The 26164-nt window shown below is 39.6% G+C and overlaps 1 protein-coding gene across 5 annotated transcripts in view; it reads left to right on the top strand.

Moving 5' to 3' along the window:
* Positions 1 to 26164, top strand: part of EPB41L4B (erythrocyte membrane protein band 4.1 like 4B) — a 173375-nt gene that overhangs the window by 30247 nt on the left and 116964 nt on the right. For all 5 annotated transcript variants that reach the window (XM_017814908.1, XM_017814911.1, XM_017814910.1 and 2 more), the window contains exon 2: positions 21206 to 21310. In XM_017814908.1, the coding sequence (XP_017670397.1) occupies positions 21206 to 21310 (105 nt within the window). The remainder of the gene's footprint in view (positions 1 to 21205; positions 21311 to 26164) is intronic.

The following is a 26164-nucleotide window of genomic DNA, read 5'->3' as shown; positions in this document are numbered from 1 at the left end:
AGAAATTTTTGAAAAATGGCACATGAGAGATTGGTTGGCATTAACAGTGCAAAGCTTCTTTCTAACTGCTGCCTATTTAACAGGCTGTGCAGGCTCAGGGGCCTGGAGCAATCTGCATCTCTGGAAGGAGCATGCCAGCAGGCATTTTTGAGGCTTATGTTGCTGAGGTATAACTGCACGTGGATCCCTCCATCTGTAATAGAGCAGAAAGATTCCTACTTTGGCCCCTTATGGACAGAAGTATAGACACAATAAAGAAGATACTTCACAGACTGTCTACAAATCAAGAGATACCTCATGAGTTGTTCATCGTTATTTTGAAACTAGTTATTCCAGTCTTCTGCAGAAAAGGCCCTTTCCTCTTTCCACCAGAAAATGCCATGTACTGCAGATATCTCTGAGCATTAACCACGGTTCTGTTGACTGCTGGTCAGTGCAGTATTTTTATTAGCCTTTCTACTCTTATCAAAAAGGATCAGGAATTGAAAGAGTGCTCCTTCCTCTGTTAGGGGTGGAGAGATACTGTGATCTGTTGTCTCATGTGCATTGTGTTGCAGCACATTGACTGTTGTTTCTGTACTTTTCAGTATAGAAATACTTTTAAAATGCTGGAAATACCTTCAAATCCCTTCTTATATCAGTAAATACAGATACTTATGCTGATTTTGTCACAGAAGAAGCTTGAACTATCTTGATGTGGTGTTTTTCTTCCTTGTTTGAATTCAGGTTTTTCTTTGATGTTATGCTAAGTTCAGAGGTCATAGTGAAGGGTCATAAGGTGATACTTTGTAAGTTACTGAATTGTAAAAGTACTGAGATTGTAAAACCAATTTGATTTTTCCAGTGGAAGAAAAGATAATGTGGTATATAAAGAGGTGAACTTGCTGTCCAAAACTTGCCTCTTCATGGGAATTTAAGCAGAAAAATGCTTTGAACAAGAGAACATTCTTCTTGGTGTTAGAGACCTTTCTAGATGTTTTTAGTTCATAGTCATGTAGGTTGGAATGATGGTCCAACTCTTACTATAAGCAGAGTGAAAACTGAATTTAGAGCTTTTTTTTTTTTTTTTTTTTTTTTTTTTTTTTAATTTGAATTCAAACTGAGGACTCTGTCTTTTCTTGAATATTTACAGGGGTGGAAATGCTACAACAACTTCTCTGGGAAGCCTAGAAAGAAGGTTTTTAGTGTATCTAGTGGGAACCTTTCCTATTTCAGCGTGTCTTGTTCTCTTACCATGCATCTCAGCAAAGAGCCTGTCCTGTAGGTGGAATATGGATAACTACTGATAACTACTGCTTTCTGAGCCAAATCATCCAACCAATGTTTCATCCACTTGGTAGTTAACTCATCTAGACTCTAATACACCAATCTGGATTCAAGGGTGCTGTCAGAGACGATGATGAAAGTTCTGTGGTCAAGGCAACCAATGCCAGCTGCTCCCTTCATGTTCACAGATACAGTCACTTCATCATAGCAGTTGGTTACATTGATCAAGTATGATTTATCCTTGGTAAATACATGCTAGTGTTTTTCTCCATCATCCGCTTTGTGTGCCCTACTGTTTTTTCTAAGAAGATAGGTTTCGTGATTTTCACACAGATTGAAGTTGACCAACATGTAGTTCTTCAGGTTGTATATTTACTCTTTTTGAAGATAAATACAACATTTGCTTTTGCCTAGTCATTGGAATCTTCTCCGATCTTTACAGCCCTTTCAAAATGTCTTAAGAACTGGGATTTAGTGGCTGAATCTGAAACATCCGTTCTGTGAATGGATGGGTCAAAAACTTCTTAATGAAAGTACTTTTCACATGCTTATTTTTAAAATCAACTTATAGTGATGATTTCCTATCTTGAAGTTCTTGTAGGCTAAAAGAAACAGTGGAGAAATTTATTTTGTTTTCATTTAAACAAGTAACAAAATGAACATTTTCAGTTAAATATCTGAATGTCATGTCATTCCCTTTTAAAAAAGACAAATACTTTCTGCTGTGGCTTTCTGTTGAAGTCTTTAATTTTGGGTTGTGCCCAACTCTGTTAAAATAAAGTTTTATTCAGTGGAGTTGCAGTATTGTAACACTGTTGGAATCCCAGAAACTTGGTGAGGTCACATGTATGGGTAGAACACAGTCACACAGGTAGGTATAGGCTGTTTAGGAAAGACCAAATGGAAAAGAGGGAGAGCTGCAGTCTAAGTTAGGAAGCTCCTTGTCCGCATAGAGCTCTAGCATGAAAGCAGAGATATGATTGTTGAGTCTGTAGGACAGAGTTGGAGAGGAGGGAACACAAGTTATGTTGTTCGGGAGGTACAGATGACTTGGTGAGATGGAAGTTTTGGTTAATACTTTCTGAAAATAATTAGAGGTCTAACCATTGTCCTCACAGAGGCTTTCAGCTGTCCAGACGTCTGCTAAGAAGGCCTCAAAACTTTGAGCCTCCAACAGCATTGGAGGTTCCTAGAAGGTAGAGCTGATGAATTCCTAGCAGACAGGAGTAATGCTCTGTTTGACTCATTGGGCAACAAAGATGAAAGAGGCTGGTGGATCTTGGGTAATTGTGAGAACACTGAGTTCAGGATTTGGAGAAATCTGGAAAGCTGTGGTCTGGACTGTGGCTTATCTGAGAATTTGTTAAATTAGAATCCCCAGGGGAGGTGTTCAATAAAGGGCTTAAAAAGGAAACTTAAAAATCTGAGCTGTTGGACAGCTCAAGAAAACACCGTCTCATTTTCCAGGAAGATCAGGACTTTGAACAGAAAAGCCCACTTGACTAAGGAAGAGGCTTCTTGATGAACAAAACCACAGAAAAGGGGGATATAAGAAGTGGAAACATGGACCAGCAACAAGAGTATAAAAGCATTACTCATGTATTTAAGGATGAAAACTGGAAGGCCAAAGCTCAGCAGAGTAAGGGCTAATGATTATTAATAGGAAGGGCTTCTACAGGTATACTAGTAGAAAAAGGAAAAAATTATGGAAAAGGGCTAATCCTATATTCATCTTCAAGAAAGTAGTGCAAAACTTGGAAAGTGATAAGCTTTTCAGCCTTATTTCCATCCCTGGAAAGTTCATGATTCCACATGGGTTAAGTTTCCAAATACATGGTCAAGAATTTAATTCTTGAAAGTGCGCATTTAGCAAGAGCCTGTTTACCCAATCTCACTGCCTTCTGTGGAAAAATGGCTGTCTTTATGAATGACAGAGGAACAGTGGATATATATATCAGAACACTGTCTGCAACTACATTCACAGTTAGAAGTTGAGGGAAGTGTGATCTGGAAGTATGAACAATCTGCTTAATGGGTTGAAAATCAGCTGGACTATTATCAATAGCTCGACATGCAGCTGGCAGCTGACTGAGCGCAGTACGCCAAAGGTTAGTTGAGGTCCATATTTTTCAATACTTAATGATTTGGATGATGACATATATTTGCAAATTACACTGAATTAGTGGGAGTGGCTGACGTGACATATGGCAAAGCATAAATCCCAAGGGATTTTGAGAGACTTAATGCTTGGTCTGTCAAAGCCTTCATGAAGTAGAACACAAAGTTGTGCACCTGAGGCGTAATAGTACTGTGAATCAGTACAGCTGGGAACTGATGGGCCAAGTGGCAGCTTTACTCAAAAGGACCGGATATTATGGTTGAAACCAAGTTGAATATGAACCAGTAGTGTGCTGTCATTGTCAATAAATCCAGTACCATGCTACATTAGGAGTACAGCCAGCAGATTAAGGGAAATTATTGTTGCTCTGTAGTTGGCACTGATGAGCCTATACCAGGAACATTCCTTTTGGGCCCACTACTAAAATAAATGTCAAGAAACTGCATATGTTTCAATGAATGATTGTCAGGGTGGTCTTCATGACCTGCAAGGGGAGGTGGATGGAGTGAGCTTTGTCTGATGTACAGTAAGATAATTGCAGTCTGCAACTATTTGAAGGGCAGTTAGAAAGATGATGGAGCCAAGCTTTCTTGGTGGAGGCAGATGACGTAAAACAACCAAAGACTTCTTTTCAGCTTCAGAGGTTCACACTGAACATTATGAAAAATTACTCCACTGGGAAGGTAGTATAGCACTAGACCAAGTCATTCTCTCACAGAGAAACTGTGAAATCTCTACTCATAAAAGTTCTCGGGAGTTGGCTGTTTTATTAACCCATCCATCTACCCTTATTGTGTTTAGATATGCAAGACAAGGGATATATTGGAACTTCCTGCCCTTTGATAATTTTACATTATTTTGGTTTGTTTTTCTTTTATTTTTCTTGGGAGTGTATATGTTTAGATGTGAAACTTCTCTGAATTCACTGGCGATATTTAAACATGCCCTAGCAGCATGTTTTGCAGCTAATGAATATACTTCTAGTGTGTAGGGGGAGAGATGGGAGAAGAGTGAGCCACAGTTGTGTCCCTTTAAATAGGAATGCTTTATTCTACATTGGCACTGGTAGTCTTTTGGGCTTTGTCCTCAGGAAATGTAGTAGTATTTCAGGCTTCAAGATTGCAGTCTGTCTTTTCTTCCTAACGAGGGACTGGAATTCTAGGCAGAGTTATGCTAGGCAAGTTTTGTTGGTTTTTATTTTTATATTCCCCATAATTATGAGAAATTCCTTCCTGGTAATGGAATTCTAACAGAGCTTTTGGAGAACCCTTAGTATCCTTGTGGGCTTCATTGCTTCCAATCAGCCTCTTGACTAAAATGGAGCTGAGAAAGTGGGACCTTGTGTGCGTGAGTATTTTCACATGTGTACCCATGCACACATGTGACTGTTTGGGGAAACTGGGAGTTCCTCAGAAGCAGCTGGCTCTTAAGCTCCTTGTGTTTCACTAAATCGTCATGTCTGTCACCAGGGCTTTCTCTGTCACTGATGGATGGCAATTCAAGTTCATCACAGTAGGAAGCAAGTAACTTGAAAGCAGTAGAGAGCTTGTAAATTCTTAGAGTATATTTAGTAATCCCTGTCTGTGGCTTCAAGAGTTAGTAAAGACTAGGTATATTCATATCAGAAGACTTAGTTTACTCTGTGAGTATGAACATTGACTTGCTGCAGCAACACAGTCCAAGTCTCTGTCCTTACTATGTTTAATATGAAATAATCTTCTATTCTTACTAGGACATCACTGATTATCACCCTACCTTCACTATAGTTGCTGCTTAATTGTTGTTTTTTAGAAGTAGGATGCCATGCTGCTACACTTGATACTGTTGTCTGGAACCGATGATAATTTTTAAATAATCTTTAGGTCTAGCTATTCCATAGTGGGCATGTGTGGTGAACCAGAAGAATAAAATCCAAGTGAGTTGCTCATGAGTTTGTGTTTGAAAGCTGTAGCATGAAATTGGGTTGTGTGAGAGTTGTGCTTCCTTTCTCTTAATTTGAGGCTTTGGCACTTCAGTTGGTTGCACAACTTTCTAGAACTGTTTATCTGGGCAAGGTGTTGCTTGGGCAATCCTTTGAGTATAGGCTGTTGACGCAGGGCCTTCTGCCAAGTGATTGCCCAATTCTTTTCAATCCTGCACCTTGATTCTTGTAGTGCAGTCAGTTCTGTATTACAATTATTTACGTATGCAAGAATTTTGTCGATTTTGGAAAACTTTTCAGTTTTAATAAATTTGTTTGTAAACATCTTTTCTGCTTAATTTTCCCAGTGCCGTCTACTTCCCCCTCTGGGGTCTCCAGGTTTGTTTTTTTTACATATGTTTTTATAATTAAAGAACAACTTCTTAAGTAGCTTGAACTTAAAATAGCTGTGTTTAGGCAAAAAGTAAACAGAAGGTCTCTTCCAAGTCCTGGAGCTGTGCAAGGCCTACAGTATGAGCATCTAGATCATATTTAGTGCTGCCAACTTGGCACAATTAAGGCATGATTATACTGGGCATTGCAATATCATGCAGCAAGATAAATTTATAACCTCAAGCAGATCTTATAAGATTCACTATGTATACCAGGTAACAGAAAGGTGTTTGTTGTTTTATTAATGCTAGTAATCCCTGTGGGTTCCATGCTGGTAGAAGATGACTAGCTGGTTTTATGTCTGTCTCCACATTGTCTCTTCTCCAGGCTGAATTCTTCATTTGTACCGCATATATTTCAAAATTTGCATCTGCTTCTGTGGTTCCTGTTCACTTCTTTTTGGTTTTGTTGCTGGCCTCTCTTGACTCCTCAATCTGCACATAGTTGCAGCCTTCACTTCTTTCAGTTAAAGTCTTTCTCCTCTGCTTCACTGCAGTGACTTTGATCCTTCAGTTTCTGGGTTGATATCATTTGAGATGTTAGATGCGCTCTCTTGGTATTGCATCCTGTCTTTGCCGGCTAGCTGATCTGCCTGCAATGTTTAATACAGACAAAAACACTCCGTTTGTATTAATATTGTAACATTATGTGAAGAAAATATTACTTGACTTCACTAACACCTACTCTATCTGGAAACTTTAAAGTAAAATTTAGTTTATGAAGGTGCTGGAAAAAGAATGCAGGATCAGTAGCTGGACTGCTACAAAGTACAGATGACATCTAAAACTGTTGAAAAAAATTAAGATGCGATTTTAGTGCATGATAAAAATACAGTATGTGATGTCTGTTCCATTATGTAGTGCTACATGTGCACCAGCTTGTTCTGACATATAAATAAGGCAGTTCTCTTTTCCTTGTGAAGCTTTGTAAATAGTGCAGCATACTTGCTGATATTTTCCAAAGTGAGGAAGATATTTCCAATTTTTCTAAATTCTCATCTCTAAGCGTGATGCAAATGTCACTAGTGAAAGACACCAATGAGTACAGACTACACTGAGTTCTTACTCATCTTCATGGGTTCTGTTCAGGACAATTTGCAGTTGTTTGGGGAGTTTTTTAGTATTTTTTTTTGTTTCAAGCAATGTCTTTGATATGCCTTGTAAACCCTTTTTAGTCTTTGCTGAGTCAGTCTCACTATGCAGTGGAAAATACGTGTTTAACATAGTTTTTAGTATTAAGACTTAACAGCATAAGGAACTTAGCCATAGTAGTTCTAGCAGAGTTGTTCTGCAATGGTTACCTTGCAGACTTCCTATTCTGAAATGGGTGCTCAGCTTGCTGACAACTTCCTCTTTCCAAGGTGCAGAAGTTACTCTGGAATAGATTGCTTGTGGCACAGCCTGTCCATGAGGGAAGTGGAATGTCAGTTACCACGAAAGCATCCATCTCTATCCAGATGGTAAACAAGCTGTAACTCATTCCTTCTCCGTGTATCCCTTCCAGGGTCTTGAAGACAACTGGTGGCTCTCTAGGAGATGATGTTTTAAGCATTGACTGTGTTGGGTTAAAAACAAATTTGTTATACATGCATCTTTCTGAAAACAGTTATTTGATCTTGTGTCTTGGGAACCAGATGTATTACACCAATGCATTTTTTGAAAAATGCTTGTTTTGAGTAGTTAGGCTTCCATTTTTTATTCAGCTACACTTGACTAAATAGGCGTTTCAGAGGAGAATAACAGAAACGATTGTTTGATGCCTACCATTATCCTTGTGCTTCAGCAAATTCTTAGAATTTAATACTTGCCCAAGTTCATGGTTTATCCTGAAAATTCAAAATAACTAGCAGCTTTTACAGTGTTGAAAACTAGAAGACAACTGGAACTACTTGAGAAAATGCTTTGCTTCTAAATGCTGCACATAAACAAAATGGCATTAATTCAGTATGAGTTACACACAATGTCAGCAAAGTCTTGTTACCGACAAACTGTCAATCTTATGTCTGTTCACTTGCAGGAAGCTTAAATTAGGGGTAGGGGAAAATGGGAGCATTTATGACTCACATGGATTGGGAGATAATAAATCTAAACCTATGTTTACATTTAAAGTAACATAAAGCTTTAAAAATGTTTCAAACTGTTAAATATTTGTAATATTGTAGTTTGTAAATCTTGTGTTTTCATGATTCACTGGGAAAAATGAATTCACTAGGAATGAGAAAATAACTCACAAAGGACAATTTCCAATATGTCCTGGATTTCACAGCCCCTGGATGTTGTGAAAATGAAGCTGGAAAGCGTTTGGCACTGCTTGCAGGCAGGTGTGCACTCCATGCTGACTCCCCGTGGTCCATGGGGTCTTGGCACTACCCTTTGCATAGAATCTCTAAGCAGAAAGCAGAGAGTGCTCTCACATCAAAATAACCTCTATTTTGTTGGTTGGTTGTGTTTCTTTCGATAAAAATATTATATATATAAAAAAGTTGTCTTTTAATTCAATGCCCAAAATTATTGAATAACAAGGGTAGAATCATTTCCTCCTCTGAAAGTTGGAAGTGAGGAGGGAGGATGTGAGAGACAGACAAAGGAGACAACCTACTTCTCAGACAATGAAAGTTTTTATCACTCATTTAGAATGTGAGTTCAGTGGTCTGTATTGTGGGTAGAGAGTATTGCCTTTTGGTAACAATGAGTGTGACAGATCTAAGATAACCTTGTCTTGAACTAGGACAGTAAGACTCTCCATCCTCTCACTGAACACTGGTTATTTTGAATTTCATATTGAAGGCCTAGCAATCTGTATATGATGTATGAGAAGCCTAGATACCAAAGAAAGACAGTGGAGTTTGCGAGGGAGGGTAAGCGTTTGTGTTGGATTTGCATGGCAAGGTTTTGGTAGCAGAGGGGCTGCAGGGATGGCTAATGTGAGAAGATAGCAGAAGCTGTCCTCATGTCAGAGGGAGGCAGTTCCAGCAGGTTCCAAGATAGGCTCAGACTTAGCCAGTGCTGACTCTATCAGCGATGTTGTAGCACCTCCGTGATAACATATTTAAGAAGGGGAAAAAAGCTCCGCACAACGGCTGTCAGAGGAGTGAGAAAAATATGAAGGAAACAGCCCTGCAGACACCAAGGTCAGTGGGGAAGGAGGGGGAGGAAGTGCTCCAGTCATAGAGCACGGATTCCCCTGCAGCCTGTGCCGAAGACCACTTTGAGGCAGGCTGTCTCCCTGCAGCCTAGACTGTAATGCCCCAGTGTGGATGTGAGGATGTTGTGGGAGACCGTGTTGAAAACCCAACAATTGAGATAAACAACTTTTGTTGGTCTTTCATCCAAGATTTTAAAAAGGCATAATTTAAGATCTTCAGTGTGTGTGATTGGTGAGTGATTGAGCATTCAGCTTATCACTCTTCATCTAAATTGCTTGTTTTCCCCAACATATGGTATTTTCTATACAGTGAGATGAAAGACAAGTCTCTCTTAATCTACAGACTCTCTGGCTGTGTCAACAGTTATGGTGCTTTGTTGCTCAGCCTGAATAAACTTCATCACATGCTGTCTCTTTCAGAATCCTGCAGCTGAACAAGTGAGTTGACACTTGTTCTTCCTGTATCATCAGTATGGTGTTGTGTTTGGTTGCAGTTAAAGGCTCTTCTGGCTACATATGTATGACTTTGAAGTCAACTGAGTTGTCGGTGTCATGTAAAAGCCATTAGGCAGCAAAACTGTCGCTACAGTCAGAGTTTGGCTTGCATAACTTTGCTCCAACAGAAGAACTTGAGTTTGCTCTTGACTCTGTCCAAGTCTGTAAGCCTGGAACTGAGAAACATTGTTTACATTAATAATCTTTCCAGGAAAGTGGTGGATTCCCCAGGAGATTGACCTGGACAGGGTGCTTGGCCATCTTCTCTAGACTCTGCTTCTGCCGAGAAAGGTTGGACCAGAAGATCCTTAAGGTCCCTTGCAACCTTGTATGCTGTGATTTTATGATTAGTAGTAGAACAGGGAATTGAGACAGCAAAGTCTGATCCTCCAGTGACATAGTGGCTTTTCAGATCGTCAAAGTGCTTGGTATTAATGCTGGTGGTTTAGATTCCATTGAATATTTAATTGAAATATTGTGAGATCATGGGAATTCCCTGCTCTTGTGTTTGCTTTCATTGTGAAATAAAATTATTCTGAGATAAAAAGCCCCTTACTGATTTTGTTTGCTTTGTAAATGAAGGGTTTTGTTAGAATCTGCATGGACATTGTCTTGCAACTTCAAAGAACTGGTGGTACAGTCTTTGCTGGAGCCACCAAAGAGTGGTTTCATTTTTAACTAGTTCATTATCCCTCCAACTAAAAGCTATTCTGTGAAGTGGCTTCGTGTTACAGTAACTTTTGGATATGGACTTTGATGTATTCATACCGTGAGTAAGGCATTATTGCCTTGTGTTTCCCTGAATTAAAAAAATTGTTTCACTTAAAAATCAAGTTGTTATTTTAGACAACTGAGATGGTAGCAGTTCAGCCACGTGTGACTGGCCAATTTGGAATGTTTGGTCTAATCTGTCTTGAGATTTAGACTCTGAGAAAAAAATTTTTGCAAAAGTTGTCAAGCATAGCAAAACTGCTGTTGAGGTAAAATGCACAGGTGAAAAGAAACTGCCACAAGGAATGTCCCATTAACTTGTCACAGTAAACTGGGAGTGTCACCAGCTTCATGAGTTCTGCTGAATCTCTGGCAGTCCTGTGGCAAAGTTTCCCTATGTTTGTCCTATTGAGGTGTTGTTAATACACAGGTATAAATAAGCCAGCTGAAAAGCCGATACTTTATTCTTTTACTCCTTTATGGTGCTTGGACTTAATTTCCATTATAGTCTTTTGGATTCTATTTCCCTTGACATGTAAATTTCTGGAATCCGTTTAGTGACATGGAGTAGGTTGGGCAGCCAACCCTCAAAGTGAAGGACAAAACTCAAACCTTCCTGCAAATTACTAAAAACTGCAGCCTGCTGCAATTAGATTTTCAAATCAAACCATATGTGGGGCAGCTTTCTAACTACTGCTAATCTATCTATACTCTCAGGAATGTATATACATGTAGCATTTACCTTTGATAATCTGTTTTCATCTGTATTTTTGCCTTAAAAATTCTGAACGCTCTTTTAGAGTACATCTGGAGGAAGTGCTAGCACACAATATTCTCTACAAGTAGGCAGCAAAAATTGCAGCTTGCAGGGAGCCTGACAGAGAAGCCTGACACTTATGCGAATTTGTGGTTCTTCTTGTCTGTCTTTTTTGAGAAAGTCATTTTTCCAGATTCTGATTAATACTGTGCATTTCTGCATCCTGACTCTGAGGTCAGAGGTTTTGTTAATAATCACTGCTTTTATCTTCTCACCCACTTAACGGGATTGGATGATCTGTTGATTGGCATGAAATGTAAGAAATCATTTTTGGCTAAAATCCAGTGTTTCTGCTCCTCATATTAACACTCAGAACTTCTAACTTTATTCATTAAAAAAACCCCTAGACACATCAGTCCTTATTCATTCTTTAGAATAAAGATAAACAGAATTTTGTGCTGCCATGCATATTTCAGTACTGTAAGGTGTCCTTTTGTCCTTCAGATCTGAACATTTATAACAGCAAGAAGCTGAATTCTATAGCATGATGAGAATTTATCTTGTCTCATGTAATTCTTTTGCAGCAGTGAGAAGATTAGAGTGCTGTACTTTATAATAAACTTAGGTCTACCATTAATTCTAACTGAGCAGTAGCATCATCGAAGAGAGGTGATTTCTATAAGCTTGAACTGTTTATTCTAACTATTTTTTGATTATTCTACTGAGGTTTTTAAATAAAAAACACATGGCTTTTCCTCCTGCATATTCTGTCTTTCTAGAAAGAAATGTGATTTGTAGTGATTATCATTAATTGCATATATTTGACTAATTATGTTGGTGTTTAAAAAGAATTATGTCTTCCTGGCTGCCCACTAGATGAAATATTTTTGATGGCAGACTTTCTCGATCTTCCTCTGTTTTTAAAGCTGCTGATTATAAAGCTACAGTTTAAGAGCTTTTACCGACTTTTCTGAATCTCTGGATTTCTGGTTCTCTTCAAAGAGAAGCAAATTATTGAGGTTGATTCTTTGGAGAGGTCCTATGACTTAGTGTGTGAAAGAACAAAGAGTGAAGAGTGCTGAAGTCAGTTGACTGTCTGAATAAATAACTTTTAAAAGAGTTTCTTTGCATTTTAAATCAATAGAGCTTCTGAGGAAAGACCACCTTAGAGCTTTGTCCTCAGGTTCTAAACTCCTTTTTGGTCACTGCTTCTATATTTCAAATCTTTGAACTTGCTTTTACTGACCGTAACTGTTAGGGTGATTAACAATAAATACCATTTGTATGGAAAGTTTAGCACATTATAAGATAATTAATGTAGATGATTAATAATAATGTTAGCATGCATGTAGAATTAATTTTCTGCTATGAAAAATGCCACAAATAGTATGTATTATTTAAGTAAAAAAATAAATAGACATAGAAATAATTGAATGTGAATTACGTGGGTGTAAACAGTGTGGAATATTATGCTGGAGAAGTGCTTCTAAGGAAGCACTTTGTTTTATCCAGACACACATAAAAGTAAATTTGTGCAGCATTACATGACGTGATATTATTACTGAAGGAATCTGCACCTTTTTGCTTTTACGGGTCAGCAGGTGATGGTGGTGGGGATCTTGTTCTATGCACTCAACAGACACGATCTATAAGGCATTGTGTAAGATACCAATTCTTAGAGCAGCCATCCTAGGTTTTGCCTACCAGCCACAACACAGCTTTGTGGCTTCCTCCTTGCCCCAATACCAGTGTTCAGCTTTTGGCATACCAGGCCCCATACCAGGCTGTGGAGTGTGGCCCAAGTGAATGTTTGTGGGGAGAGGGTTTGAAAGCACTGTTAACTTAAATTAGTAGTGATGTTAAACTGATGTAACTTTCCCTCTGTAGCCAGTTCTTTACAAGGCATTTAGCTGTACAGCTGCCCTAACAGACCTCTTGGGTAAGAGCCAGAAACACAACCTGTGACTTGTCTAGCTGGGATAGTGGGAACCCTGCAGCCTTAATTTATGTGAAGTACTTCTGGCTTGTGTTGTTCATGTGTTTGACTGGGCATTACTGCTGGTCTGAACTACATCTGTGCTGAAGCAAGGTTGCCAGCAAAGCCTTATGGGTAAACCGTTTTATTGTAGACAGTCAAAACATGTCCTATTTAAAAACAAGTTTAAAAAATTGGCAAGAGTTGAGTTGGGCACACATACATGTGAATTGTGTACGAAAGACTGTCTGTATGGAAAATGCTGTTTGTTCAATTGCTTCCATTTAAAACCTTTTCTACTCATGGAGCATTCAAATGCAGATGTATAAGAAAGCAAGGATGTCATTTGAAACTTTGGTACTGTCATTAGCATAAGAAAATGAAGATCCTTTGCTAAATTCTTCTAAGATTCTCTTCTGATAGCACTTGCCTCTTTCTCCTAATTCTCTTTTAGGTAAACTTAGCTTATTCTGGTGTTCCATGTTATTTCTCAAATACAATTTAAAGTCATTACCTAAAATTTTCTCTAGCTCTCCATGGCACCTCTATCCCACCATGATTTGTGCAGCAAGGCAACAGGCAATGAAAGCATAAAGCATAACGTTATGTGTTGGTTTTGATGGTATTGTCTCTTAGAGGTGGCTGCCACTTCAACACCCATAGTTAGCTTTATCAAATTCTACCTCTTCCTCTGGGAATGCAGAACTGTAAATTATATTTTGAGTGAAATCATTTAGGTTAAGAAGTCTCAGCATAGACTTTTATTCTTCTCATCCTAGCTACTCCTTGTTTCCTTGGCTGTGTGTTTGAACCTAAGGTACATGTAATATTTCAAGTGAGTCAGGAGAGGGAGCTGGCATTCTAGGGGTGAAAAAGATTCTTCTTTCTATACAAATAACCCTTTTTTATCATGCCTCTGAGTGTAGAAATGTGATGGGGTAACCTCTCTGTATCTGAAATAACGAGAGTCCAGACTGACTTCTAGAACATAAAGTTACAGGTGAGGATTTTTTTTTTACTGCTTTGTTCTGTGGCCGATGGTTTCTTTTATCTATTGCCTGAGGATTCCATTTAGAAGTGTTGACAGTGCTTTTCTCTTGGAAAGAGGTCTGGGTTGCCAGTAGTATATGTAGGTGATAGGAACAGTAAGCAGAAACTCTCACCTTCATCTGAGTCCAATAAAACGAAAATGTCATTGCTGGTATTAATGTTGCCAGTAGTAATTGCACTTATAGGGCACCATCGTGGTATTACCTGCTTGCCCTTCATGTGACTTTTGGAGAGATTAAAGGCTTTTTGAGGACAGCATGCCCTTCAGATGACTGATTGGAATGTAAAATTGCCCCGCATAAGGGTTTCCCCACTGCAGTGGGTTAGTCTTAGCCACCAGCCAGGCTCCTACCCAGCCCACTCATTCCATCCCCCCATCTGCAGGCTGGGGGAAGAAAATGTGGAGAAAAAATAGGAACAAATGCTTGTGGGTCAAGATAAAGATAACTCTTTCCCTAACTCAAATCTACTCCTTCACTCCTGACTTCTGTACGCACTTCCTTCCCCCCATCTCCAGTGGTCAGTGAGTCTGTTGTGGAGTTGGCTGAAACCAGCTGTGTCCAGCTTGGGGCAGTCCCAATGTCTTCTCTGAAAATACTAAGCAAGTGGTGCTTAGCTGAAGACATGATAGAGTCTTGCTGCTTTTTTTCAGCAGCAAAATGGACTTCTGAGGCTCTTGGTATGCTACTATAATCAGGTTTTGAAGGGCCATAAAGCTCAGCTAGTGAAAGTGCCTATTTTGAAAACAACTGTGAAAAAACAGCTTTCAGAAAAAGTTAGCATTGTTCAGATCATATTATAAATTTGATTCAATTGTTATTGTATTTGTCACTTGAGGAAGAGACAGAATGTGATTGAGAGGTGGGGAATGAAGTGAGGAAGGCGGGATGTGTGAACTGGCAAAGAAAACCTTATACTTGCCCTTCAAATCTCACCTGACTTTCCTGGATCTGTTTTATGTTTGTTTTACATAAGACATCTTTCCAATGGCTTACTTGGCATGGGTTTGAACTATTTAATGATTGTTCTGCATGTAAAGTAATTGCTTCTCTGCTCTATTTTCTGTATGTTCTCTATAGTGCTGTTCTACCATTCCAATCTTTGATTCATCTCAATGAGTTTCTATTTTTGAAAAATTAAAAATCTTTTCTTCATTCCTACTGCAGGGCTTGAAAATAGCATATGATTCTTCTCCACCCTTAATTCTTTGTGGTTTGGTTTTTTAGTTTTGTTTGCTTTTGTTTATTTGTTTTTATTGTAATTTTTTGTTGTTAGTGTGTGGGGTGTTAATTTTATTTTTTATTTTTATTGATGCGTGACTGCCCTTACATAAAAGGTAGAAAGCATAAGGTGATGCAACGGAATTGGCCAATGTCAGGCTAGCATGGTAAACATATTGTGATCTGACTGGAAGTCCGTTGCCATTTGGGTTTTAGTGACTTGCCTGGTATACATAAAATATGGTGATCTATTTAGTTATTCTTGTTCTGACTTCTCCTCCAGTGAACACTGATTCTTCTTGCCGATAGCTGGTGACGAAAGTCTGACTGCTGTTGAGAAATGCTGATGTGCAGCAATAGTGAGGTTTACTATACCCACTGTTTGGGGATTTTTTTTTCTTAATATCTGTCTACAAATTCTCATTGGCATCTTGGTCACAGAAACCCAGCTCTCTTGCACTGTTATGTGCCAATCTGCCCACACAGAGAATGTTTTTAAGTGGTAGTGTGCTGTTTCCTTATTTGAAGCTCCCAGTTATCCCCTTGATAGGGTGTGACTTGTGAGAGCCCTGGTTTTTGAGACTTTTAGTTTTATCATAAGCTTTGAGACTAATTTGAAGGAATCAGCTTGATCTGTTGGTTGAATTTATTGGTTTTGGATTTTTTTAATTTTTTTTTTTTGCTTTGTTGTTTTTTCATTTTTTGAGGGATTATTTAACTTTGCTTATAAGCTGTTTTTGCTCTGGAAATAGCAATTTTTAGTTTGGGACCTTGACAGAAATGACTGGGAGCAAAATATTTGTTCTTTCAAGATTATAATAAGTAAATATCATTCAGGGAATGTTTTTATCCTCTTATGAAGGGCTGAGAGTTTAGCGGTGTGTGTATGCATTTGGCATTTTTTTGTTGTTTGGAGTTTTTTGTGCGGGGGGAAGTTGAGGTGATTTTGACTCTTGTTTTCAGCTAATTTTTCAAAGGGGCTAAAATGAATTTTGTTCTTCTTCAGATAAAAGCTCACATGTGTCATCACTTGTGTTCTCTTCTGGACACATTCAGCACTGAAGCAGTACTGGTGTATTGCCATGACAGGGTGAGAGGCTTAATGGTTATTTGAACAGTGTCACATTTTCAAGGGAGCTCAGAGCCAGAAATGAAAACTTGAGTCAATGGTTGGCTGGTAAGAAAATAACTTGATATCTTCATGTAGCTTGAGCAAGTTAGACAGCCTCATGGAAGTATGATGTGTTAAGAAATAACTTGCTTTTCTTCAATTAGCACTGAATTTACAAAAAGTAAGCATTATTTACATAACTTCAAGCACAAAAAATGCAACTCTCTCTACATTCTTATGAATCTGCTCATTAGGTCCCCAGGACGAAGCTGAGACAGGTACCAAGGTCATGGCTAGTTTGCAGCATGCCTTCTGCCAGGGTGTCATCTTCGGATGGCAGCATGGAAACTGGAATTTAAAAATGTGTTGCCATCTTTGACAGTACTACCTATGGCAGCACTGATGGGATGGATAACATCATTTTCAGTGCAGGTTTTGCCAGCCCAGCCATGGCCTCAAGTGCTTGCTTGGCTGAAGCTGTTAGATACCATGGCAGTTGTGTTGTAATATGCAGCTCTTTAGTTAAGAGCTCACTCTGGTGTGCCTACCAGAGTCATGATCCAAAGGATAATTTCACTGTAGTTATATACCCTGCAGTGACCAAGCTTAGGGGATGAAGAGGGTTGTGTCTCTCCTTTCCGTCTTCCTAGAGACCTAATGAATAGATTTGTAAGAATGTAGAAGAGTTGCATTTTTGTGCTTAGAATTGTAGAACTACTGCTTGCTTTCAATACAGCTGAATGTGTTTGAGAATCTGAGGGCTTGACTACCTAGAAGAAAGCAAGTTAAAGGACAGATGATAACTGAGCACCAGGAGTCAAGGCTAATTAGAAGCACAGATGGCTTTATGCATGTATAGCCTGTCTGAAACACTGGGAGACAGCACTGCCAGTGGCTGTTAAAAGGCAAAGAAAATTCCCACTGCTGAGCAGTATGGCCAACAGATACAGCCTTAGGTTTGAAAACTGAGTTAATAATAGTTCAGGTGTAAGAGGACCGAGCACAACATATTGAGCTATTCTGTTTCAGGAGATGCCAAAGAGAGGGCATGCTGGGTGCCATCAGAGCAGGGCAGTATGAGGCTTGTGGAGCTGAGACTTGGTGGCTACAAATGCTCCTTTAAGAACTTATTAGAAGCTAAAACCTTGGGTCTGTGGCCATGAAAGCATAGCAGCCCACTCTGCAAAAATATTTCACATATTTCAGAATACATAATTCAGTGCTTTCTTTCAAAAAAGAAACTAAATCTTCCCTACATACTCATTGCTGCTACTCACTATTCAGTTTGGTACACATTGGCTTTGATTGGAAAGTTAATTGGCTTTCAGTCTTTTCTTGGCGGTGTTTTTTTTTCCTTATTTTTGGTTAGCCCTGGAACAGCTAAAATCAGCACTAATCAGCTTGTTCAGATAGAGCCACTTGGCGTAAAATTTTCCCCGACTGATCAATTTTCCCTTTCCTTCACATCCACCAAAAGCATGTTAAAATCTCTTGCCTATTCATGTGTCCAGTCTGGAAGAGTTTCTAATTAGAGAAGTTATTCTTTGTTTTGTCATGTTTTAGCTGACAATAATTTCCATGGATTCCCTGAGACTGGAAGTCTCTGGCAGCTAGGAAGATAGCCTACTTGAAGTGTGGACCATGCAGCTGTCACTGTGGCTGTACAAGGTGTTTTATACTTATGCCCATTGGAGTTCTTGTAGGATTTGCACTGAGTCCTTATTTAACGTAAGAATTTTCTCTGATGCTATGACTCATGGTCACAAAGAAGATATGAAGGGGGTTTATTTGAGAAGGGCTTCCATGATACAGAGTGGAAAATCTGGCATGATTGTCAGACAAGACACAGGTGACTGATGTGAAACACCTTTTTTTTTTTCTTTCAGTGGTTGCTCATTATCACAGAGATCCTCAACCTGCAAGTTTAATTCAATCTTTCTGTCTTTCTTCAAGTGTCTGCCTCATGCTCATTCAGTTTTACCTTAAGTTGCAGCTGTTGTTTTGTTTGTGAGCCCGCCAGTGCTTCCCTGTGAGGTTTCATGATGCTCACACAAGTTCTCCAAGGAACACTCCCCCAGAAACTGTTTTAACTGTTGGTTGGTTTTTGTTTGGTTGTTTTTTGTAAACAAAAAAAACCCACCACCAAAACAAAAACAAAGCAAGGACAAACAAAAAAAAAAACCCGCAAACAAAAAATCCCCCACAAAACCAAACAAGGTTTCGCAACTTTTATTACATCACTGTTTCCAATTATAGTAACTTTCATAACAAAGTAATTACTCTACGTAATAGTATATGTATATTGTTTGTTCATTTTTTGAGATGTAACTTTTGCAGGTCTTTTGCATCTGACAGTTCTGAACCATCTGTCTAGCAAGGTAGAACTGCAAAATATTTGTCGTTTATGGTTGGGTTTTTTTAGATGTATCTTCAGAAAATATGCACAAGTCGAAGGTCTGTAGAGAAAGGCATTAAATTCCAGATGATTAGATTAATAAAAATTTTATTGTATGAAATAATTTTCAGTCTTTATGTGGTACCAGGTTTTGAAAGAGCAAGTATTTTTTTAGCTTCTGTTTTGTCTAGAAGGAAGAGAGAAGAAAAAGACAGTGAAAATTAGAAGTTTCTTGTCATATGGACATTTTTTGCATTAGAGATCACTACCATGGATATTAATTCCTAAGGAAAAAGACTGCTATTTTGCCTGTACCACCCATTTCATTCAGTGCATAGGTGTGAATTTATCAGTCCACAATCCGACTCCCTAGGTTGTCAGTCAGTGAAGAGGCAGAATGAAGGAGAACAGGTCATCCTTTACTTTTAGTAGAGGAAATGAATTAGTCGCATTTATCTGCCCTGTAGTGTACCATCTCAAAGTTTTTTTGTCAGCAATTTGTTGACTGCAGCCACTCTATCATCTAAGTGGGAAAGCTCATTTAATGACAAGTTAAATGTTACATAGCTTATTGGCGATTATATGTAATACTGCATTTTATGGTCTAGCCGTGCAATGCAGAGCTATTCTCCATGTAAAACACGTTACACATTAACTACTGTTTGGATACAGAAGGTGGAGTATGCTCTCTCTGGTTTCTATTGGGTGTGTGGCTGTTGAAGATAAACATGTTCTGGTAGTTAATGCCATAAAGCAAACACCCATGAGTACAGTAATTGTAGGGCATCAAATCTCTTTTCCCTAGATTTGTGAATTCTTCACGTTCTGCTGTTTCTCCTTTTATTGCTTTGCAGGGCTTTCTCCTCCCTCATTTAAGCAGAATCTGTTTAAAATTTGTTCTGCTTTGGTTTGACTTCTGTTATCAAGTGCTGATATTACTCCATATGGGAAAATATGTTCTGGATACTTTTGTTCAGTTTATAGTAACTGTTGTACAAGTAAAGATGATGGTTTCTCAGCAATGTACTGTTTTAAGAAACCATTGTATTCTCATCTGCTTTCAATAGATGTTGAACTTTGGTTAAAAGTGTCTACTATCCACCTCCTGCCCCTCCAAAATAATGAAACAGTATCTTACAATGATAATTTAATGTTTAAGTTTTTATGCAGCTTATTTTAATGGAGCTTCTAATGCTGCTCCTGAAATTTGATAAGATTGAATTTCTGTGCTTCTGCTTTGTTAGTAAAAAACCCCCCAAACCACACTAAACCCCCAAAATTCAACTTGAATAAAATTTGCTACCTACACTTAAGCTTGCATGACCTTCTTGGAAAAAATAGAGATGTAACACTTCATCTTGTCTATTGGTGGACAGATTTTAGACAGCTTAAAACCCTGAACAGGAGTTCTGCATGTTATATTTGATGCTGCTTTTGTGCAGAAGACCAAACAAAAGGAACTGAACGCTTAAATTTGTGAATTTTGCTACATTTTGGGATGATGTGGAAATGCCTAATATGTTAGAGCTTTAAAAAATAAAAATTGAAAAAAGAAATTCTTAAAGGTGTATGAAGGGCACCAGTCACAAAAGTAGATCCCTGTATAAAACTGTAGCTTCAGTCTTGTGCTCAGATTTATGGTCGTCTCTTATGTTTTTAGCCAAGGGGTGTTTTTGCTCAAGAACTTGAACACTTCCTTCCTCAAGTAACACAACGGGATTTACATGAAAAAGTTGTTTCTTATTGCTCCTTCCTCCTACCCACCAAGCTTTGGTTTTAGCTCCACCAAAGGAAGCACTATAAAGCAAAAACTAGAAAACAAAGCTACCTCCAAGCTTTGCTTTTCTAGTGCTGAAGAACTGGGTATCTAAGTTTTTGCCTTGACCTTAGAACAAGTACACAGGCCAGTGCAGCCTAGCTTTAAGATCAGCTAACTTTTGTACTAGTACCTGTAGCTGATAGTTGGGGTTAGTTTTATTTCAACGCCTGTGAGTTTCAGGTGGCATGGCAAGTAAGAATTACAGCTTTTTTGGCCCCGTTTTGTTTCTTTGTTTAAAGGCTGTAAATGTGCTTGCAATTAGCAACATACCTGGAAAATTCTTATCATATCCCGTTAATTTTCTTCACCGTGCTCTTCAAGTATTCTGGCTGTCCAGAATTTATTTTGCAGCTTCAGTGGTGGTATGGCACTTCATGACTGCAGTTGATACATGATAACAGCCAGCAGATTTCCGACAGTGTGTCAAGCAAGCTTTTCCTGAAGAATCTGTCTTCCTGGGGTCTAAAATGTTGGCTCTGTGACTCAGGACACTTACAGAACATAAGCCTTTCTTTTCTCTCATACCCTTTTAGTTACAGTGAACTTTGAAAGTTTTCTTTGAGAGGGAAATCTGATGCTGTTGGAATAGCTGCAGACAGGAACAGCATGGCACTCTATCTTTCCTATGGGAAATAAAAAGAAATGTCAATACAATTCTCCAGGATAAATAGAATTGCTATTTACGTATTGTTTTCCATTGTGTATCTTCTCTCACCCATTCGAACTTAAAAAGAAACACACCCAAATCCACACTGACCCATAAAAAAACCCACTTTCTTTTCTGTTACAGAAAAATGCAAAGGGACAGGAGTTGTTTGACCAGATTGTGTATCATTTGGACCTTGTGGAAACTGATTACTTTGGTCTGCAATTCATGGATGCTTCCCAAGTTACAGTAAGTATAACTTCAGTCAACTTTTATGTTTTGCAGCAATTTGTGTTGCCTGTTATAAAAGTATTACTGGTGCAGTTCCATGGAGAGATGTAGACATTAGAGGACATACTGCTGAAACAAGTGATACTGTGTTTGGTTCTTGCACATAAAGCCACATCCTCTAAAGGAGTCTTTTGTTATTTTATATGATGTGCATGTGACTTACTTGATTGCACTTAAGTAAAAAAGTGATACATTTGGATAAAGAAAAATCTACTTTATGTTTAGTTGGCTCACGGTATTCAGGATGGGTTGAATCTCTTGCAAGCAAGGGTTTCTTGTAACTCCTATCCTTGCTTTCCATGCACAGATTATGTTGCTTTGTGTGTTTACATTCATTTGCAATAGTGAAAACTTTTCTCTCTCTTCATTATCTAATGGCCTTCAGCATCTACAGATAAAATAAATAAATAACCCCCTCCAATATTTACAGATGCAGGTACATAGATATATTAGTAAGATAGTGTTAAAAGACTACAGCCTTGTGGTTGCACTGTACTGCTGTGTATTTAATCCTTTCGTTTTTCTGTTCACTTTATGTGACCAGGCAGTTTGACAACAACCTGCATTGTGGATAGAGAATATAAGTGGAAAATAAGTTTCTTTTTAGTGCTCTCTGACCAGTATGTAAATGTTTTTTCCATGAAGCAACAGAAGACACGTACTCTGTGATATTAGAATAAAATAATGGGAAAATGTAGCCACAATAGTGACATCTTGGGAAATGTAGATTCTAACTTTATCATCCCAGAGTTCTCAGCTGTATTCTCGAACAGGCTCAGGTCAAATGTGATTGGGACGGATCAGCGTTTTAGGAGCTGCACGATCATCTGTGTTTTACCAATGACTTTAAACAACAACTTGATACTGGAAAAAGGGAATCTGTTGTTTTGGGGAGAAGTGGTATTAATCTATTTAAACATTATCCTGATGTCTTAGTTAATTTAGGGATACATATTTATCAGTGGAAACTGATGTTTTGAAGTAAGTATGTTCTTAATGAGTTTTGGATTTTTAGGAAATTTAGTGTGTGTTCCTGATAAAATTTATATTACATAAATTGTGTGTTCTTTTATGATGGACCTAATTATAAGGACACAGTTAATAAAGCACAGCCTGCTCAAAAGAGGAAAAACACGTTATATCATTACTGATTGTCAAATCATCTAACTGGGAACTTGATAGCTAGGAATAGCTGTCTGGCAAGGAGTTCTGTAATGTTTTGAAAGAAGGGAAGCAGAGAGGGAGAGTGAAATATCCTTTCTTAGCAAGAGAGAAGGCAGATCAGAAGCCAAAAACCTGGCTGAGGAAGCAGAGAATACTCATTTTCTTGTATATTTGCAGAACTGAAGGGCTCTTTTTAATGGTAAGACAGATGAAACAGACATGTGAGCAGCTATGATTTCTGTAGAGAGCTGTATCCCTGGTGTTCAGGGCAAAATATGCCTATATGTGCAAATGTTTTAGCTTTGCTTGTATGCCATTTCTTTCTTCCCTATTAGGGAGGGAAGCGAGCTTCATCTGCCTGGATTTGGAATTAGAGTTGTCCTTCTCCTAGGATGACTGCCAGAAGGCTAGTGAGCTCATCGTGCCCATGGATATATTGAATCTGACCCTACGGTTTTGACCTGTCTGGCATGGGTGACCCTACTGAAGGCGTGTACCATCGCCAGCATAGCTTGCAACCACATAGGGGTACACAGGCTTCTTTCTCATTAAAACAGTTAGGGCAAGCCTTTCACTCCCTACTTTTCTGCCACTGATTTATATTCAATCCCAGGGAAATACCCAGGAACAACCCTTTGTCCTGACCACGCTTTCAAGACGCAGCAAATATATGCAGAACGTACTGAACCTGGGCAGTAGCCGGTGGTGAACCAAAAACAAACCATTCCAGCCCCCATACCCACCCAGGGCTCAGGTACCTCTTAAGGCCCCAGCCTGGCCAAGACTCCCAAACCCCCAGAAGAACCCACCATCCGCCCTGATCTTATCCTGTCCCCACCGTGTTACCACATATCTTCCCACGCACTGCTCACCTGCGACACTTCATACAGGGCTGTCCTGCCCGCCCTCCCGCCAGTCCGAGGATCCCCACGGCTCGCCCGACACCCTTCACCTCCCCCAAACCGGACTGGCAAACCTCTGTGTGCTCCGAAGCTCCCCCTCTCCTCTCCCACGAGGGCACAGTCCCCGCCGGCGAAGCTCTCCTCTCCTTTCCCCCACCAGGGCCCGGCCCCGTGCTGCCTTTTAAAGCTGTATAAACTATAAAAATACTGAAAGCAAGAAAGGGAGAGTCACCAATTGAGATGTTGGAACAAATGTCAGAGGAAGAGAATTTAAACAAACCTATATCAGCACTCAGTTCATCTAGCAGTCCTTTGGTTCTCCAGGTAGATCCTGAGTCTTGATTTCCTAAAGAATTATTGTGCTCTTGAACTACTGCAGCTGCCAACAGATGGTCCACATTTACCACTTCTGGGTCTGAGTTTGTATCTGATATATCATAGTGAGCTACAACTGGAGGTCCATCTGGTATCTCTGCAGTGATTGTCTTGCTGCTCCTTGAAACTTCTTCATCATCATCTGATGAACTCGTGCGCGAGTCACATAGCAGGTCACTATCACTGATACTGCTGTCCTGCAGCAGGTTGTACTTCTTGCGAGCAGCTGCCTCCCATTTCTGTCTCAAGAGCCAGATTCTTTCTTTGTGCTTTTGGCTTTGATGACCCAGTCATCATCACTTTGTATAAGAAGAAAGGAGTTAAATCAGACTGTTCAAATTACCATGGTATTACTCTGCTCTCCATTGCTGGCAAAATCTTGGCAAGAATACTTTTGAACAGACTAATACCTGCTATAGCAGAAGGAATTCTACCTGAAAGCCAATGTGGTTTCAGAGCCAACAGGAATACCACAGGCATGGTGTTTGTTCTCAGACAACTGCAAGAGAAGTGTAGGGAACAGAGCAAAGGTCTCTATGTAACCTTTGCTGACCTCACCAAGGCTTTCAACACTGTGAGCAGAAAAGGTCTATGGCAGATTTTGGAATGTTTAGGTTGTCCCCCCAAGTTCCTTAAAATGATCATCTCACTCCATGAGGATCAGCACGGCCAAGTCAGATATGGTGATGCACTTTCTGAGCGCTTTCTAATAACCAATGGTGTGAAACAAGGCTGCGTTCTTGCACCAACCCTATTCACAATCTTCTTCAGCATGATGCTCCAAAGGCCCACGGCAGACCTTGATGATCAGGATGGTATCTACATTTGATATCGTACTGACGGAAGCCTTTTCAACCTAAGGCAACTGAAGGCCCACACTAAGACCTTAAACCATCTTGTCTGGGAGCTGCTTTATGCTGATGACGCCGCCCTTGTTGCCCACACAGAAGCAGCTCTGCAGCGTTTAACATCCTGCTTTGCAGAGACTGCTGAGCTCTTTGGGCTGGAAGTCAGCTTAAAGAAGACAGAAGTTCTCTATCAGCCTGCACCGCAGGAGGTCTTCCATCATCCCCATATCACCATTGGCGAATCAGAGCTCAAATCAGTTCAGCAGTTTAATTACCTAGGTAGCCTCATCTCCTCGGACGGTAAGATTGACGGAGAGATAGACAACAGATTAGTAAAGGCATATAGTGCCTTCGGAAAGCTTCATAAAAGAGTTTGGCGAAATAAACTCTTGAAGAAAAGTACAAAGATCAGTGTTTACAGAGCCATTGTGCTGCCTACTCTTCTATATGGATCCGAATCATGGGTCATCTACCGCCACCACCTGCGACTCCTAGAACGCTTCCATCAACGCTGCCTCCATACAATACTTAACATCCACTGGTCAGATTATGTGACTAATACATCTGTTCTAGAACAAGCAGCAGTCACAAGTATTGAGGCCATGTTACTGAGAACACAGCTGCGCTGGGCAGGACACATCTCAAGGATGAAGGACCACCACCTCCCTAAGATCTTGCTTTATGGTGAACTTGCCACCGGCTGCTGCAAGAGAGGAGCCCCGAAGAAAAGATACAAGGACTGCCTGAAACAACATCTCAGCCTTGGCCATATTGATCAACAATGGCCTCAAGTTGGGAGGTCTGGAGACACACTATCTTTAACACTGCTGATGCTTTTGAGAACGCACGCAGGATCACTCTTGAGGAGAAAAGACAACGCAGAAAGAATCGTGCCTTGCAGAATACACCACTTAAGGAGTGTTTCTGCTGTGCCTTTTGCAACCGGACATGCTTATCTCGTATTGACCTTTTTAACACAGTGTGCTTGTAAGAAACGTGGGTAGAGCCTTTCCCAAATCTTCATTCGCAAAGCCTAGCCATGATTAGGGAGGGAAGTAAGTGATGGCATATACAGTTCCAAATGGGATAAGTGGTATGAACACCTGCTGAGGGGGCCTCAAAAAACCACTGCTGGTTGCAGGACTTTGGTGGTAGGGTTATGATTTCCTGTATTAAGAGGAGTGTTCAGGGCAGACTTATTTACCTTCGCTGAAGTGCAAGGCCAAAAGCTCTTCCTTGCTTTTTTTGGGGGGAATAGTGGGAGTTTGTTTATACTAGCTCAAGCTGGGCAGAGAGTAGAGCTTAGACAGTTTCAAGGCACAAGCTTTTATCTTACCCAGCACCCTGTGCAAAAAGGTTCCAAGCATTAACAGACTTCCTTGGTCTGTTTTGGACTTGTGACTGGCTCTTTTCATTTGCATAGCAATTAATGCATAGCCTGCATGGCCTTCTGCTTAGTGCCAGCTCAGCTACACAGTGGCAATTGCAGGACTGGGAGATTAAAGTTGTGTAAACTCTTTGAG

Source organism: Lepidothrix coronata, unplaced genomic scaffold (genome assembly GCF_001604755.1).
Source record: "Lepidothrix coronata isolate B3197 unplaced genomic scaffold, Lepidothrix_coronata-1.0 Scaffold47, whole genome shotgun sequence".
NCBI lineage: Eukaryota > Metazoa > Chordata > Aves > Passeriformes > Pipridae > Lepidothrix > Lepidothrix coronata.
This window is presented reverse-complemented; position numbering and strand designations above follow the sequence as displayed.